Genomic DNA, 18314 nt, shown 5'->3' with positions numbered 1-18314 from the left:
CCAAGGCCAGAACCTTCATGGCTCTTCCAGGGCCAACAACGAAGAGCGAGTGTCCCCCCCAGAGAGAGCTGCCGGGGAGAAGTCTAGACAGAAGACCGCAGCTCTCCGAAGCCGAGTCAGCCCCGGACCGCCGTGAACCGGAGCAAACTACGGTGACAATCCCCCGGGTTGGGGAGCTCGACAGGAAAGTCGAGAATCTGGAGCGCCAGATTGAAGCGCTCCGCAGCGGGAAGGCAAGGCGCGAGGGGGATTTTGAGTTCACTACCAAGTCCCCCTTCTCTCGCCAGATCGAGGACGAGCCGGTCCCACCGAGGTTCAAGATGCCCCAAGTGGAGCCCTACAGCGGAACCACCGACCCCCTCGACCATTTGGAGAGCTACCGAGCTCTCATGGCACTGCAAGGGTCCTCGGAGGCCGTGCTCTGCAAGGCCTTCCCAGCGACCCTCTGAGGGACGGCTCGGCTTTGGTTTTTCGGACTAAAGCCGAGCACGGTATCCTCTTTCGAGCAGCTCGGCAGGCAGTTCGCCACCAACTTTGCTGCCAGCCGGCGCCAGCGGTGGACATCGGACTCCCTCCTAGATATCAAGCAGAAGGAGGGAGAATCTCTCAAGGAGTATCTCGACCGCTTTACCGCCGCGACGTGGGAAGTTCGCGAGCTTGACCAGTCAATAGCCATGTCGGCACTGAAGACCGGGGCTCGCTCCTACAGATTTCTCTTCTCTATCGAGAAGAACTTTTCCGCCGACTTCACCGAAATGCTGGCCCGAGCTCGAAAGTACGCTAAGGCCGAAGAGGCTATTGCCTCCAGGCGGGGTACAACCGAACAAGCTTCAAAGAAGGAGAAGAAACGCCGCGAGGAGCGTGGCCGTCAAAGAAGCCGGTCCCCCCGCCGAGAGAAGAACCCTCCCCGATTGAGGAGCCCGCCTCGGCCGCGGGGACAGCTTCGGCCGAGGTCTCCGCCTCGGCCAAGGTCCCCGCTACGACCTCGGATGCATCTGGGGAGGTACGAAAACTACACCCCCCTCAACGCACCCCGGACTGAGATCTTAATGGAGATTGAAGGTCGGAACTTTTTCCAACCTCCGCCTCCTATGCGGGATACAGGAGTCCCGCGCAACCCCAGGAAGTATTGCCGCTTCCACCGAGACCACGGGCACGACACGGAGGACTGTTTCCAGCTCCGAGATGAGATCGAGATGCTTATTCGCCGTGGGGTACTCAATCGGTTTGTAAGGAACCGACGTGAGGAAAGGAGGCCAGTGGAGAACGCCAGGCCGCCCGAAAATTCGAATGACAACAGGCCTATCGCCGGCACCATCAATGTAATGGAAGGAGGAACCTCAGCGGGAGAGCCAGCCCAGGAAGGGATTCCCTCAAAGCGCCTGCGCACTTCTGAAGCCATCTCGTTCTCGGACGAGGATTTGGAAGGGGTTGAGACCCCTCACGATGATGTTGTGGTCATCTCTGTGATTGTAAACAAATTTGATGTAAAACGTGTCTTAGTTGACAATGGAAGCTCAACTAATATTTTGTACTACCACGCCTACCAAAAAATGGGGTCAACAGAAAGTCGGCTTCGAAAAATGAATACCCCGCTAGTCGGATTCACCGGAGACTCGATCCCGGTCGAGGGCAAGGTCAGCTTTCTTGTTACGGTCGGCCTCGCCCCCCGAGAAAGTACTGTGAGGATGGACTTCCTTGTGGTCCGCCTACCCTCAGCCTACAATGCTATCCTCGAACGACCAGGGCTAAATGCCCTCCGAGCCGTGGTCTCGACCTGCCACCTACTCGTGTGATTCCCCACCAACCAAGGAGTAGGCGAGGTCCGCGGGAACCAACTGATAGCCAAACAGTGCTACATGGCGACCTGCAAAGCGAAGCAACCAACTGAAGCATCGAGTCGGCAAGAGCTATCAGCCGAGGCGCCAACTCAGGCAATGGGCCGCACGCTGCCCATAGAAACCTTGGACGCGAGGGACGACCTCTGGAAGAAGCAAGTAGAGCCCGATGAGCTTCTTAATCAAATTCCTTTACAAGTAAATTGCCCAGGGCTAACTGTGCAGATTGGCTCCGGCCTAAGCCCCTGCGAAAGGAAACGCCTGACCGAATTCCTCCGGGCCAACATTGACGTCTTCGCCTGGTCGCCCGCCGACATACCGAGAATCGACCCTGAGGTCATGGTCCACCGACTCCAGGTGAAGCCGACCTGCAGGCCTGTAAAACAAAAGAAACGGAGCTCTGCCCTGGAACGGCAGCAAGCGGCAGCCGAGGAAGTGGATAAGCTCCTTGAGGCCGACTTCATCCGGGAGGTCTCCTACCCAGATTGGCTTGCCAATGTGGTCCTCGTAAAGAAGGCCAACGGGAAATGACGCATGTGTGTGGACTACACCGACTTGAACAAGGCCTGCCCGAAGGATAGTTTCTCCCTCCCCAGCATCGACCAGCTCGTCGATTCCACCTCGGGACATCAGCTGACCTTCATGGACGCCTTATCAGGATACAATCAGATCCGAATAGCGCCAGAAGATGAGGAGAAGACGGCCTTCATCACCGACAAGGGCACTTATTGTTACAAAGTAATGCCATTCGGGCTGAAGAATGCAGGAGCCACATACCAAAGGCTGGTCAGCCAAATCTTTGAAGATCAAATCGGCCGAAATATGGAAGTCTACGTGGATGACATGTTGGTGAAAAGTCGAGCGGCGGAACACCATGTAGCTGACCTCAAACATTCTCCAAGCTCAGGAAATACCAAATGAAGCTTAACCCTGCGAAGTGCGCGTTCGGAGTCACCTCGGGCAAATTCCTGGGCTTCATAGTAACCCAGCGTGGAGTTGAAGCCAACCCCGAGAAGATCCGAGCGCTGCAAGAGATGACACCTCCAAGGACAGTCAAGGAAGTGCAGCGGCTCACTGGGCTGGTCGCAGCCTTGGAAAGGTTTGTCTCCAGGTCGGCCGAGCGCTGCCTTCCATTCTTCAAGATCCTTAAGCAGCCAAAGAACTTTCTGTGGTCGGAGGAATGCCAGCAGGCCTTTGAAGAGCTCAGGTGCCTTCTGGCCTCCCCCCCGCTACTCACTAAGCCTCGGCAAGGCGAGGTTCTTTATTTATATCTGGCCGTCTTTCCGGTCGCAGTGAGCTCAATCCTGGTCCGGGAAGAGGACAAGCTCCAGAAGCCAGTCTAATATACCAGTCGGGTCCTCAGGGATGCTGAGACCCGATATTCTAAGCTTGAGAAGACAATTTTTGCTCTGATCATTTCAGCTCGGAGACTCCGGCCCTATTTTCAAGCGCATACCATAGCCATACTGACCGACTAGCCTATGAAGCAAATACTGCAAAGGTCGGATCGTGCCGGAAGGATTGCCAAATGGGCGGTTGAGCTCGGGGAGTTCGACCTTGAATACCGACCCAGGCCAGCCATTAAAGCTCAAGCGCTCGTCGATTTCATCGTGGAGTGCACCTTGCCAGACGACCCCGAGCTGCCACTCACGCCAACAGAGGAAACCCCGAGGCCGCCATGGGTCCTATATGCGGACGGCTCCTCGACCTCGGGGGGTAGCGGGGCGGGACTCATCCTCACCAACCCGGATGGGGTGGTGGCTGAGCAGGCCCTACGCCTCGAGTTTCCAGTCTCAAACAACGAGGCAGAGTACGAGGCGCTCATTGCCGGGCTCAAGTTGGCAAAGGAGCTGAAGGCAGAAGACCTAAAAGCCTTCAGTGACTCCCAACTAGTAGTGAGCCAGGTCCAGGGAGATTTTGAAGCAAAGAAGCCATCAATGCAGAAATATCTTCAAAAGGTGTGGGAACTTACATCCGCCCTAGGCTCTTTCAGCATCCAGCATATCCCCAAAACGGAGAACCTCAGGGCTGACCAACTGTCAAAGCTGGCAACCTCCCGCATGAGTGAGCTCTCCAAGGCAACGGTGCTCGAATACCGCCGAACACCCAGCACAGAGGAACTTGAACCGACCATGTGCATCAACATCGAGCCGAGCTGGATCGACGTGTTCATCAACTATCTGCAGGATGGGACCCTCCCTCACGACGAGCTGGAGGCTCGCCAGATCAGGCATCAAGCTCCCCGGTACGTACTATATGAAGACAAGCTCTATCGTCGGTCATTTACTTCTCCTCTCCTTAAATGTCTCCGCCCCTCGGAGGCAGACTATGCTCTGCGAGAGGTCCATGAAGGAATTTGTGAGAACCACCTGGGAGCCCGAGCACTAGCGCATAAGATCCTGCGCCAAGGTTACTTTTGGCCCACACTTCAGAAAGACGCAACGGACTTCGTCCGGAGGTGTGATCGGTGTCAACGGAATGCCAATATCCAGCGCCGACCTTCAGCCCCGCTGACCTCGATTATCGCCCCCTGGCTGTTCGCCCAATGGGGGATTGATATCCTAGGACCTTTCCCCCTAGCCACCGGGCAAAGAAAATTTCTGGTCGTCTCCATCGACTACTTTACCAAATGGGTCGAAGCCGAACCTGTGGCCCGGATCACCGAGCAAAAGATGCGGAACTTTATTTGGAAGTCCATAATCTGCAGATTCGGACTCCTCCGTATCCTTATATCTGACAACGGTCGTCAGTTCGACAACGTCCACTTCAGAGAATTCTGCTTCGAACTCGGCATTGACCACCGCTTCACCTCGGTCGCCCATCCCCAAACAAACGGAGAAACTGAGGTAACAAATCGTACCATTTTGCAGGGGCTCAAGGCTAGGCTTGATCGGTCCAAAGGACAGTGGGTCGAGGACCTGTACAACGTCCTCTGGGCTTACCGGACTACGTTTTGATTACCCACTGGCGAGACCCCCTTCAACCTGGCATACGGGACGGAGGCCGTTATCCCGCTGGAAATCGGCCTCCCATCCTCGAGGGTGGAGCATTACGACGCCGACTCCAACTCTTTTCGGCTCAGGAATAACTTGGACCTCATCGAAGAAACACGAGAGGTCACCCGAGTCCGTATGACAAGGTACCAGCAGAAAACGGCCCGGTACTACAACTCCAGAGTCAAGCCCAAGCTCTTCAAGGTGGGGGACCTCGTCCTCAGGAGAGCCGAAGCTTCTCAGCCCACCGAGCGAGAAAAGCTCGCCCCAAACTGGAAAGGACCGTACCAAATCGCCCGAGTACAACGACCCGGAGCGTACAAGTTGGAGTCTCTCGAAGGAACCCCTATTCCACGAAGCTGGAATTCCGAAAATCTATGGATGTATTATCAGTAAAACCTTAAGGGGTCCCTGGTGATCAGGAACATGAATCCTGTCTCCTCCTTACAATGATTTACCTCCCCGTAATGATTATGTTATGTCTCTCCTAATATTGGGACATTTGTGATCCCCAGGTTCCTCGACTAAGTTCGGGATGCCCCGTGTGTCGACCGTAGAGTCTCAAGCTCCCTCGACCTCGGAAAGCGCCACTAGGTCGACGGTGAGCCCAAGCTCCCTCGGCCTCATGATCGAGACCTCGACTATGTTCGGGATGCTCCGTGTGTCGACCGTAGAGTCTCAAACTCCCTCGACCTCGGGAAGCGCCACTAAGTCGGCGGTGAGCCCAAGCTCCTTCGGCCTCATGATCGAGACCCCGACTAAGTTCCGGATGCCCCGTGTGTCGACTGTAGAGTCCCAAACTTCCTCGACCTCGGAAAGCGTCGCAGGTCGACAGTGCGTTCCCAGACCCCTCGACCTGGCGCACGATACCCCGACTAAGTTCGGGATGCCCCGTGTGTCGACCGTAGAGTCCCAAACTCCCTCGACCTCGGGAAGCGTCGCAGGTCGACGGTGCGTTCCCAGACCCCTCGACCTGGCGCACGATTCCTCGACTAAGGTCGGGATGCCCCGTGGATCGACCGTAGAGTCCCAAACTTTCTCGACCTCGGAAAGCGTCGCGGGTCGACAGCGCGTTCCCAGACCCCCCCGACCTTGTATATGATTCCTCAACCAAGGTTGAGATGCCCCGAGTGTCGACCGTAGAGGTCCAAACTCCCTCGACCTCGGGAAGCGACGCCAAGTCGATAGCGAGCCTAAGCTCCCTCGATCTCGTGCTCGATACCTCGACCAAGGTCGGGATGCCCCGTGCGACGACCGTAGAGTTCCAAACTCCCTCGACCTCGGGAAGTACCACCAGGCCGACGGCGAGTTCAAGCTCCCTTAACCTAAGGAGACCGGGGACAGTGCCTTGGCGATCCTCCGGGGCACTCGACAGCGACAACGGAACAACGTTCGAGAAAATCTTCAACAACGGCAATACCTTCCAATTCGATTGGTATTCTCGAAACAGACCCCAAGCTAAAGGGCAACTCTGAAGGCCGGCCAAGAATCAAAACGACCTACTCCAGCACGAAGCGCTCGATCTCGGAGGTGCAAGAGGTACATCCCACTTGACACCCGCTTTGTTATATTCATCTACCTATGTATTGCCAGCGAAATCCCGATTGAGATCGGGACCTCATCCCGGCCAAGGCCGGGATGCCCCTCTGACTCGATCTAAGACCGAGGTCCCACGACCTCATGCACGCTTCCTCTGCTGGTAATCCCCATGTTAATTCGTACAACCCTTTCTGCATAAGGGCTCGACTCAGCCCCCCTGTACCGAGACATCGACGTTAACCTGTGGAAACGACCTCGACCACGGGCGCGCTGATCGAGCTCAAGAGGGCCAAGGCACTCTCTATAGGATCCGACTCCGCTCACTAGAACCTCGGCTGAGCCCGAGGCCAACAACCGTGAAAGCCCCGACGACAGTTCGACTATTGGCTCACGATCCCCTTTAGGAACCAACCCTAACATTTTTACGAACCTATGCTCGAAAAAGCCGAGCTTAAAAGCTTAGCCAAATACCCCAGTAGTGGCCCATGCAGGTCTAACAATACCCCTCTTGGGGGACCGAGGCCCGAGCCTGGTGCCTTAGAAATCCAGAAGCCAAACCCGGCGACCCCTGCGAGCTTCAAGTCCGAGCTCCAAGACTTGGTGAATCTTCCTAGAGTCCGAGCTCGGAGTCCCCCTAATCGGCGTGATCGGAACTCGAACACATAGAAGTCAAATCTACAATTCTAACCGGGCTCAAAAACTTGGTGAAATGTCCTAAGACCTGAGCCCGACCCCAAAAAGTCATTTTTATCGAGCCTAAGCCTGATAGTGTAGCGAGCACAGTCCAAACTTAAGACATTGAGCTCAGCCGGGCTCGAATACTTGAACAAGTCAGAGGAAAGAAAAGCAAAACACATAGCTAAAAAACATGTTTCTATTGATAAGCAACCCAAAGGCTAGGATACAAAATTGAGGATCGGTAGAACAGTAAGATGAAGCACCGACCTCGGTTACAACTGAAGAAAACGAATGAAAAAGAGAAAAAGAATTCAAGTCCTAAGGGGCGGCAGTCGCGCCAGCGTCACTCTCGGGGTCATCTATGGTGATGACCTGGGAGCCTTCAGCGGACGCGGGCTCGGGGTCGGCCGCAGGGACCTCGGCGGGCGCCTCGGAAGCGTCTTCGGCGACTTCCCCAGGAGGAGCCTCCATCGCCGCGTGCTCGGCTGCATCCACCTCGGCCTCGGCAAACTCCTCCTCGGACGCGAGGGCAGCGGGGACGTCGTCATCGGATTCGGCGCCCAACCCTATCCTCGGACGGATCGTTGAGAGATCGAGCTGGGGGCAGAACCGAGCCATCTGCCTCCGAAAATTTTCGAAGCCGCAGAGAAACCCATCCACGGTCTCCTCCTCCAGCATATCGCGGAATTCTTCCGAATCCTTGAAGAAATCCACGGCATGCTCGGCTCGCTCGAGCGCCCTCCTCTCCCGGGCCTCAAGTTGCTCGATCTTCAAGCGCAAGACCCCGCCTTCGTATTTCAGGCCCGCAACTTCAGATCGGGCCTCCATCAGACGCGCCTCCGAAGCGCGTAGGGCCGACTTGGCCTGGGAGTGAGCAACCCTCTCCTCCTCGAGCTCCTCGACAATGGCCAGTCGCCCGGCCTCCGTCGCCTTCCTCCGCGCTTCGGCCTCCGCTAGCACGGCCTCCAGCTCGGCGACCCTTTTCTTGACCGGCTCCAATTGCCGGCTGAGTCGCCGAGTCTCTTCCTGACATCCTTGGGCAATGAATATCAGGGTGTCGACCTCGTAAACATGCTGCAAAAAAAAAAGGAGAGCAATCATAAATAATATATATATATATACACTAGTAGCCGAAGAAAAATTAAGAGAATGGCTTATCCGAATTGTGTTGCAGTAAGTGCTGTCGACGATTTCTTCCAGCGATAAGTTCCGGAACTCGGCCCGGTCCGCTGGAAGCATAGCGCGCCGAAACACCGCGCGCGCAACATTGGCGTCATGGAAGGCCGAGCTCCCCTCAAGGAGTGGGGACCCTGGCTCGGCCGATTCTCCCCTTGGGCCCCTCGAAGAGCTCGGCTCGCCCGAACTTGGGGCCTCGAGGTGAGCGGCATTCGGGACCTCGGGGCCTCTGCTCGGCTCGGGCTCCGAGCGCCGCAGCTGGATGGTCGTCCTGTTGAAGGGAAAATATCCCGCAAAATCCGATAAAATCGGATGCCAGGTCAGAAAATCAGTTTTAAAATTTTATCTATTTATTTATAACAGGTATAAATAAATAACATAACTATATTATGTTTACCATACCTCGATCCCGCAGCGGAAGATGGTCAAGGTACTCAGGAACAGAATCTGGTACAGGGCCAAGTGCTGGATCAGATACTGGATCAGATGCTAGATCTGGTACTGGATCGAAAACTGGATCTGGAACTGGATCTGGTGCCGGATCTGGTCTGATGGATCTGGTGCTATGCAAGGCCCGGATGTACGGACCCTCTACTTCACACGCACGCCAAGAAATGCAGGAAGGTAGGATGATGTCTGTATAGTGCAAAAAACCTTTTTGCAAATAAGCCCCTGGAAGAAAAGAATTTCAAAAATTCTTTCTTTCTTTTTTTTTTTTTTCCCGTTTCCTTTTCCTCTTTCTTCCCGTTTCCTTTTCCTCTCCTTTCAAGCTACTCAAAAGATCACGAATCTCCCCTCTCCCCAGATCAAATCTCTAGCAAAGAATGAAGAGAACCCCAGCCTATTTATAGGCAAAGAAAAGGCTGAACCAGGGAAGAGAAAACGGCAAAAGGGAAGAGTGAACGCCAAACGTTTCATGATTTTATTGAATTTTTGAACCGTTTGATTTCAATTAAATCAGTCCTATGTTAAAGAGGTTTCAAAACCGAAGAGACACGTCTCTTCGGATCTTCAAATGGTAGCCGAAAGAGGGAAGATCAAGCGCCCTATGATGAGTTCGGAAGAAGAAGGAAAAAGCGGTCCACGGGAGATGATATGCAGAGAAATCGGTCCATGGACCGAGGAAGAAACCAGAACAACCCGTGTCATTAAATTTGAGGGGCAAAAACGTAAATTTTCAGACTTGACTTAAATGGGTTAATTCAAATGGGCTGAATCAAATGGGCTTGGGTCCATCATTGGTTCTAAACCAAATTGAAGACCAATTTGAAAGATTTTGGATCCGGAAAAATTCCACATGAATCTGATTCATGTGAACTCCAATTAGTTCAATTTTCGGATCAATCCAAGTCACACTTGGACTAGAATAAATATGGAATAAATTCTAATAAAATCATCATGAAGCCCAATTACATTCATTTGAATCCAATTCAAAAACAAACTCAACAAATGAGTCCAAATCAATTTCAATTACATTAATTGAAACTTGATTAAGCCAGAATACAGACATAATTAAATACACATCCATGAAATTCAGTATGTACCTCATGTTCAGTGCTAGCTGAACATAGACAAAATCAAATCTCAAATGATCCACAATTTAATTCTCAATTAAATTGGATCAAGTCCTTCCTACTTAACTTGACTTATGTGCGTGACTCCGATAGGTTCGAACACTAAGCCGGTAGTACTTGGACTACTCCATACACTAATCGAGGTGACCATCTAGCAATGATACCCGACGTCCGGATAGGTCGAATATGCAAAGCAACATTCAAGAACCTAGACGTATGGTTGTTGCATAATTCATCCCTATGACCTTCGATGCTCAAGATGACCTCAGAGTGGACTGTCGAACTCTGGGTCCGGTCATCCATAGTATATTTCAATTAATCAAATCAAGTGACCATCACTTGGTTTACCCTGGCCAAGGTTTTACTGAATTGAAATACAGTGAGACATTAACTCCTAAAATCTGAAGCGGTCAATCCCATCTTGACTCATACACAGACTTCGCGAGTACTTGACTGCACCCAGCATCCTTCCGATCCCTGAATTAGAAATTCAGGTCATCCAGTGCCTAAGTACAGTGAGTTGCTTGCAAGTCACCGTGACAGTCTCAGGTCTAAGGGGTACTTATGCCCATACGTTTTACGAGCTAACTCCCGACAGTGGAGTGCTACGCAGGTGAGTCACTATTCAGTGACGATGTACTCCTACATCTCACCTGTATGCCATACAGTGTCTCCACACTCCTTGGTTTAAGAGGACAACCAACTAAATGGCACACAACGACCTATACTTGACATAGCTATCGTCCAATTGACAGCTCGTCATTTGATCGCGAACTGGTTTAAGGACTAAATGATAAAACCTCTTTTATCCACTAAATTAGTCCTAAGGACTTCATCACAATACACAGGAGTTCAATTTGAAGATGCAACACTTGTGATGAATAGAAAATTGCCAGAATAAATTTTTATTCATTTTAATAAAACATATACATAATTCAATTTCTTACAATTAAAAAATTGGCTTTGGGACACAATTCCCAACAACTCCCACTTGAACTAAAGCCAATTTGTACAGTATCTAATACCCATCTTCGATTTGTGATAATCGAACTCCTTTACAGAAAGGGCTTTAGTGAATGGGTCAGCTAGGTTCTCCTTTCCATCGATCTTTTGAAGATTGACGTCACCTCGTTCCACAATCTCTCGTACAAGGTGGTAGCGACGCAGAATGTGCTTGGTTCTATGGTGAGACTTTGGCTCCTTTGCTTGTGCAATGGCTCCAGTATTGTCACAATACAAAAAAACTGGACCATTGATTGAGGGAGCAACACCAAGTTGATTTACAAACTTCTTGATCCAAACAGCTTCCTTTGCCGCATCTGATGCAGCAACATACTCTGCTTCGCATACGGAATCGGCTACTGAATGCTGCTTGGAACTTTTCCAGCAGACTGCTCCTCCATTCAGGGTAAACACAAATCCTGACATACTCTTACTATCATCATGGTCTGACTGAAAACTAGAGTCTGTAAACCCCACAAGTTTTAAGTCAGATTCTCCATAGATTAACCATTGGTCCTTAGTATTTCTTAAATACTTAAGGATGGTTTTCACCACCTTCCAATGGTTCTCACCCGGATCAGACTGATACCTACTCGCTACTGCTAGTGAGTAAGCAACATCCGGTCTTGTACATGTCATGGCGTACATGATAGAACCTATTGCAGAAGCATATGGGATTCTACTCATACGCTCTCTCTCTTCGGAAGTTGTCGGACAATCTTTCTTAGAGAGAGAAATTCCTTGGCCTATCGGAAGATAGCCCTTCTTGAAATTCTCCATGTTGAACCGCTTCAACATAGTGTCGATGTACGTGGATTGGGATAATCCAAGCAACCTCTTAGATCTATCTCTATAGATTTTCATCCCTAGGATGTAGGATGCTTCTCCCAGATCCTTCATGGAGAACTGTGATGATAGCCAGAGTTTCACATTTTGTAATGCTGGAATGTCATTCCCAATTAAGAGAATGTCATCCACATATAAGACAAGGAATGTGATCACTGAACCATTAGCCCACTTGTAAACACAAGGTTCTTCTTCGTTCTTAACGAAGCCATATGTTTTGATAGTTTTATCGAAACGTATGTTCCAACTTCGAGAAGCTTGCTTAAGTCCATAAATGGACTTTTGTAGCTTACATACTTTGGACTCGTCTGTGGATATGAAACCCTCAGGTTGTATCATATACACCTCTTCTTCTAGCTCTCCATTTAGAAAAGCTGTTTTCACATCCATTTGCCAGATTTCATAATCCATATATGCTGCTATAGCTAGCATGATCCGAATAGATTTTAGCATTGCCACAGGGGAAAAAGTCTCGTCATAATCGATACCATAACGTTGACGATACCCCTTGGCAACCAGACGGGCTTTATAGGTCTCCACCTTTCCGTCTGCGCCTCTCTTTCTTTTGAAGATCCATTTGCACCCTATGGGTTTTATCCCTTTGGGTGGATCAACTAGTGTCCATACACTATTGATTTCCATGGACTCCATTTCGGATTTCATGGCATTAAGCCACAACTCAGAGTCAGACCTCTGCATAGCATCCATATAGGTGATCGGATTCTCATTGTTCTCATCGAGCTCAATAGGATCCGCGTCATGGACCAAGAAACCGTAGTATCTATCCACTTGACGCGGCACTCTACCGGATCGCCTTAATGGTCCTTCTACACTGGGCTCCGGGTTTGATCTAATCAAAACCGATTCTGTGGGTTCAGTAGATTGTGTTAAATCTTCCACCTGCTGAACTTCACTAAGTTCAACCTTAGAGGCAACAATTCCTTCACCAAGGAATTCCTTTTCCAAAAATGTTGCCTTAAGTCCTACGAACACCTTTTGTTCATTAGGAAGGTAAAAGTAATAACCCCTAGTTTGCTTGGGGTACCCTACAAAATAACACTTATCGGACCTAGGACCAAGTTTGTCAGTTTGAGAACGTTTAACATAAGCCGGACATCCCCAAACCCTAAGGTATGAAAGTGTCGGCTTACGCCCAGTCCATATCTCATATGGAGTCTTCTCAACAGACTTACTTGGAACCTTATTTAGTATTATACACGCAGACTCTAAAGCATAACCCCAAAAAGATAGAGGCAGACTAGTAAACCCCATCATGGATCGAACCATGTCTAACAGAGTTCGATTCCTCCTTTCGGATACACCATTATGCTGAGGTGTTCCTGGAGGGGTCCATTGTGAGAGAATCCCATTCTCCTCTAGATAAGTCAAGAAATCACCGGAAAGGTATTCTCCTCCTCGGTCTGACCGAAGGATCTTAATACTCTTTCCAGTCTGTTTTTCTACTTCATTACGAAATCGTTTGAACATTTCAAATGATTCCGACTTATGCTTCATCAGATAGACATACCCATACCTGGATAGGTCATCTGTGAAGGTTATGAAGTAGGCATAATCACCTTTGGCACTTACGTTCATAGGTCCACATACATCAGTATGTATGAGGCCAAGAACATCACTGGCTCGTTCACCCTTTCCAGAAAAAGGTAACTTGGTCATTTTACCCAGAAGACAGGATTCACAAGTTGGCAATGATTCACAATCATTGATTTCTAAAATGCCTTGTTGGGCTAACCTGTTTATCCTGTTTTTGTTTATATGACCAAGCCGGCAATGCCATAAATAGGTTTCATTGACTTTATCTAATTTAGGGTGTTTATTAGATGTGTACATTACATTCACAGGCAATGATAGAGTATAAATGCCATATTTCATTTGTCCACTGAAAATTTTAGTATCATTCAAAATGATATCACAAAATCTTTCATTTATATAAAAGGTATAACCATTCTTGGCCAAAAAGCCTACAGAGATGACATTCATCAAGAATGCTGGACAAAAGTGACAATCATCTAACATAACTACTCCAGACTCAAAAAATAACTCAATGACTCCTAAAGCTAGGACTGGAACAGATCTTCCATCACCAATATTTAGGAATCGATCGCCGTTCTTGAATCTTCTACTTACTTGAAGTCCCTGCAAAGAATTGCAAATATTAATTGGACTTCCGGTATCCAATACCCAGGTAGTAGAATCATAAACAGAAAAATTACAAGGTGTTATCATATAATTACCTTGTGCAGCAACTGTTTGCTGCATTTTCTTCTTTGGCCTGTTTGGATCAAGGGACGCTAAATAAGCCGGACAGTTCCGCTTCCAGTGACCCTGCTTCTTGCAGAAGAAGCATTCTGCCTTACTCTGATCAGATTTCCGCTTCATAGTCTGTTTGGGCTTAGAGACCCCAGCACGAGCTTTCTGCACCTTCTTCTTCTTTCCTTTCTTAAAGGAAGAAAGTCCTGCAGAAGTCCCACCTACCACATTCACCGACTCCTTTTTGAGTTGGTGATCCTTCTCATAGGTCTGCAGTAAACCTAGCAAACCATGATAGGATACTTCAGGTTTAGTCATTCTATAATGACTAAGGAAAGTCAGGTAGGACTTGGGAAGTGAATTTAAAATGGCATCCTTGCCCAATTGCTCGTGCAAAGGAAAGCCAAGTTTACTTAGGCGATCGATTTGTTCGACCATGTACAATACATGATCGGTGACCGATGCTCCTTCCCTCATGCGGGCATTGAATATAGCGCAGGAGGTCTTATGTCGTTCAACATCATCAGGTGTACCGAAAGACTCCTTCAACATTTGAAGGATTTCCACTGGCTGCGCTTCCTCGAATTTACGACTAAACTCGTCATTCATCGAGGCCCTCATGATGCAACGCACTGTAGTGCGATCGTTGAGCCACTTCTGATAAGCGTCTCTGATTGCACGTGGTGCATTGGCTGCAGGTTCCTCAGGTGCAGGATCCGATATCACATACAGGATCCGCTCATGCTCCAATACTATTTTCATCTTTCGATACCAGCTATCGAAGTTAGGTCCATTAAGCTTATCATTGTCTAATAGTGTTCGGAGGGACAATGAGTTAGCCATATCTGAAAAATAAAGGAAAAACCCAACTAATCAGTATATGATTTATTTAATCCTAAAGACTTGGACTTTAGTCTAAAGTTTTCTCCCACTATTTTAATCGAATTAATAGCCTCTACCTTTAATTCGAGGAATTACTTTAATTCCCTAGTGGGTACTAGAATCCGCATAGACCGCATACGGGCCCAAGGAAGGCTCGGCCAACCCATGTGCATCTAAGGGTAGGTACATTACCAATTATTTCTCTAAACAATTTCTAGTAATCAATTTTGCCCCAGGTGGTAATCAGTAGGCGGAGGCCTCCACTGAAGATCCTGGTTAGGTCCAACCATTAATGAACTAACTCGATGACACTACCTAATGTATGATCAGGCCCGAGGAAAGCTCGGCCAACCTAATCACAATCAGATAGCTCAAAGAGCTATCATATAATGAAGGATAATTCCAATATTCAGATGAACACCAGACGGAAGCGTCCTGCATGTCCAACTGGAATACTGGACCAATTATCATCCATTTTAATGGGAGGCTATGACCTAGTTATCTATATAACTATATCATTTTAAGGACCTAATAATTTAGAGGATTTTAGAGAGACTGATAATTCTATATCCTCCCACTGACTGCACTGAGTCATATAGAGGACATAGAATTTCATTGGTATATGGACATCTAAATCAGTCATACTGATTTCCTTATTGACATGGGTGAGTACCAAGTCTCAAGATATCTAAATCAAAGCTTGAACGACCACTTTGGCCAGGTAAGAGAGATCACGGGAGGGTTCCGCCATTAACTGTCTTTCCTAGACACCAACAGAGTTGGCCAGGAAAGAGGTAGCCCCAATTAATAACCGTAGATCCAACTTGCCTTAGACACCAAATGGTATGTCAAGTTGATTTAGATAGTCATTAAGAACTCAGGCTCGACCACTGAGCCACAATCAGATCCAATTGAAGTGTTTGGACATGATCAACAAAACTATTGAGTTTGATCAAATTAGAAAAATGAATTTAGTCTAATACAACTATTGATTCCAATTCAATTCTAACATTAGGTCTAACCTAATCAACTAATCTGATTGTGCTAACCCATGCCCCAAAATCCATGTTCAAATTTAAATTTTAATTCGAATTTCAAATTTTGAATTTTAAATCTTTATTTGAAATTCAAATTTTAAATTTTAAATTCAACATTTAATTCTTTATTAAATGTATTATGATCATGGATTCAAGGTGTCAATTTATTCCAAATATAAACAATTTATATTTAAACTTTGTGGTCATAATAAATTTAAAACTGAAATTTCATAAACATCAATTATGCATAATTTCACAAAAATAAACTATTTATTTTATGATACAAATTAATCTCAATTTTGTGCTAGGACAACCTTTTCACTATAAGGGGTTAACCTTATAGCAGGACAACCTTATAATTCAGCACAAGATTGATATTTTATCAATAAATCTAGATCTAATCTAAATTTAAAAATTAAATCATGCATAATTCTAGATATTATAGGCCAATTCCATCGGCCAACCTGGCTCTGATACCAGTTGAAGGGAAAATATCCCGCAAAATCCGATAAAATCGGATGCCAGGTCAGAAAATCAGTTTTAAAATTTTATCTATTTATTTATAACAGGTATAAATAAATAACATAACTATATTATGTTTACCATACCTCGATCCCGCAGCGGAAGATGGTCAAGGTACTCAGGAACAGAATCTGGTACAGGGCCAAGTGCTGGATCAGATACTGGATCAGATGCTAGATCTGGTACTGGATCGAAAACTGGATCTGGAACTGGATCTGGTGCCGGATCTGGTCTGATGGATCTGGTGCTATGCAAGGCCCGGATGTACGGACCCTCTACTTCACACGCACGCCAAGAAATGCAGGAAGGTAGGATGATGTCTGTATAGTGCAAAAAACCTTTTTGCAAATAAGCCCCTGGAAGAAAAGAATTTCAAAAATTCTTTCTTCCTTTTTTTTTTTTTTTTCCCGTTTCCTTTTCCTCTTTCTTCCCGTTTCCTTTTCCTCTCCTTTCAAGCTACTCAAAAAGCCGGACAGTTCCGCTTCCAGTGACCCTGCTTCTTGCAGAAGAAGCATTCTGCCTTACTCTGATCAGATTTCCGCTTCATAGTCTGTTTGGGCTTAGAGACCCCAGCACGAGCTTTCTGCACCTTCTCGGCATCCCGCAGGACTCGGCTGATGTAGTACACAGGCTTCTGAAGTTTTGCCTCTTCCCGAACCAGTACCGCACTGACAGCGGTTGAGGAGACCGCCAGATAAAGATAGAGCATCTCCCCTTCTTGCGGCTTGGACAGCAGGGGAGGAGACGCCAAATATTCCTTGAGCTGGTCGAATGCTGCTTGACATTCGGCCGTCCAGAGGAAGTCTTTTGGGCGTTTCAGCACCTTGAAGAACGGTTGGCAGCGTTCGGCCGATTTCGCCACAAATCGTCCGAGCGCGGCAACCCTTCCAGCGAGCTCCTGAACCTCCTTCACTTTGGTCGGAGGGGACATATCTTGGATGGCCTTGATTTTGTCCGGGTTGGCTTCGATCCCCCGCTGGTTGACAATGAAACCGAGGAACCTCCCGGCCGAAGCACCAAAGGCGCACTTCGCTGGGTTCAGCTTCATGCGAAACTTCCGCAAGGTGGCGAAAGTCTCCTCCAGATCCACAATGTGCTGGTCTGCATGGCGGCTCTTCACCAGCATATCGTCCACGTACACCTCCATGTTCCGGCCGATCTGCTCCTTGAAGATTTTATTGACGAGGCGCTGGTAAGTGGCGCCAGCATTCTTCAGACCGAAGGGCATTACCTTGCAGCAGTACAGCCCCCGGTCTGTTATAAAAGCAGTTTTCTCCTCGTCCTGTGGAGTCATCATTATTTGGTTGTAGCCGGAGAAGGCGTCCATGAAAGACAGCAGCTGATATCCGGAAGTCGCGTCGACCAGTTGGTCTATTCGTGGAAGCGGAAAGCTATCCTTGGGACACGCCTTGTTCAGGTCGGTATAGTCGACGCACATCCTCCACTTCCCGCTCGCCTTCCGGACAAGTACGACGTTTGCCAGCCACTCGGGGTAGCTCACTTCCCTTATGAAGCCTGCCTCCAAGAGTTTGTCTACCTCCTGGTCGACCACCCGGATCCGATCCGGGGCACAGTGTCTCTTCTTCTGCTTTACGGGTCGGTGGGTCGGGTCGACGTTGAGGGCGTGAGAAATGACCTCCGGGTCGATCCCAGGTACATCGGCCGCCGACCAGGCAAATACATCGGCATTGGCTCGGAGGAATTCCACTAACCGGGCCCGAGCTTCCGAGTCGAGATTGGCACCGACCCGGATCGTCCGGTCCGGGCGACCTTCTTCGAGGGGAACTTCGATCACACCTTCGGCCGGCTCCCCGTGCCGCAAAGCCACCTCGTCTCTGGCGTCAAGGGACTCGACGCTTAGGGCCTCCGCGGGCTTCTTCCCTTTGAGAGTTGCTAGGAAACACTGCCGTGCGGTCGGTTGGTCACCTCGGACCTCTCCAATCCCGGCCGCCGTGG

The 18314-nt window shown here is 48.8% G+C and overlaps 1 protein-coding gene across 1 annotated transcript; it reads right to left on the bottom strand.

Annotated features, from left to right (window-relative positions):
• Positions 1-13335: 13335 nt before the first annotated feature.
• On the bottom strand, positions 13336-15397 carry LOC149768247 (uncharacterized). Its single transcript, XM_089928791.1, has 2 exons — positions 13902-15397; positions 13336-13803 (listed from the first exon to the last, which is right to left on the bottom strand). Exons 1-2 carry the CDS (start codon positions 14758-14760, stop codon positions 13787-13789), a joined length of 876 nt encoding a protein of 291 aa, XP_089784917.1. The 5' UTR covers positions 14761-15397; the 3' UTR covers positions 13336-13786.
• Positions 15398-18314: the final 2917 nt, after the last annotated feature.

The sequence above is a fragment of the Phoenix dactylifera genome, chromosome 2, assembly GCF_051530095.1.
Source record: "Phoenix dactylifera cultivar Ajwa chromosome 2, Ajwa_hap1_PhDact_Kaust_v1.1, whole genome shotgun sequence".
NCBI classification, from domain to species: domain Eukaryota; kingdom Viridiplantae; phylum Streptophyta; class Magnoliopsida; order Arecales; family Arecaceae; genus Phoenix; species Phoenix dactylifera.
Note: the sequence above shows the minus strand (reverse complement) of the source record. Positions and strands in the feature narration are given on the sequence as shown.

Bases quoted from the DNA above. Each gene is read 5' to 3' on its own strand.
- LOC149768247 (XM_089928791.1), bottom strand. From the start codon at position 14,760: ATGGCTAACTCATTGTCCCTCCGAACACTATTAGACAATGATAAGCTT.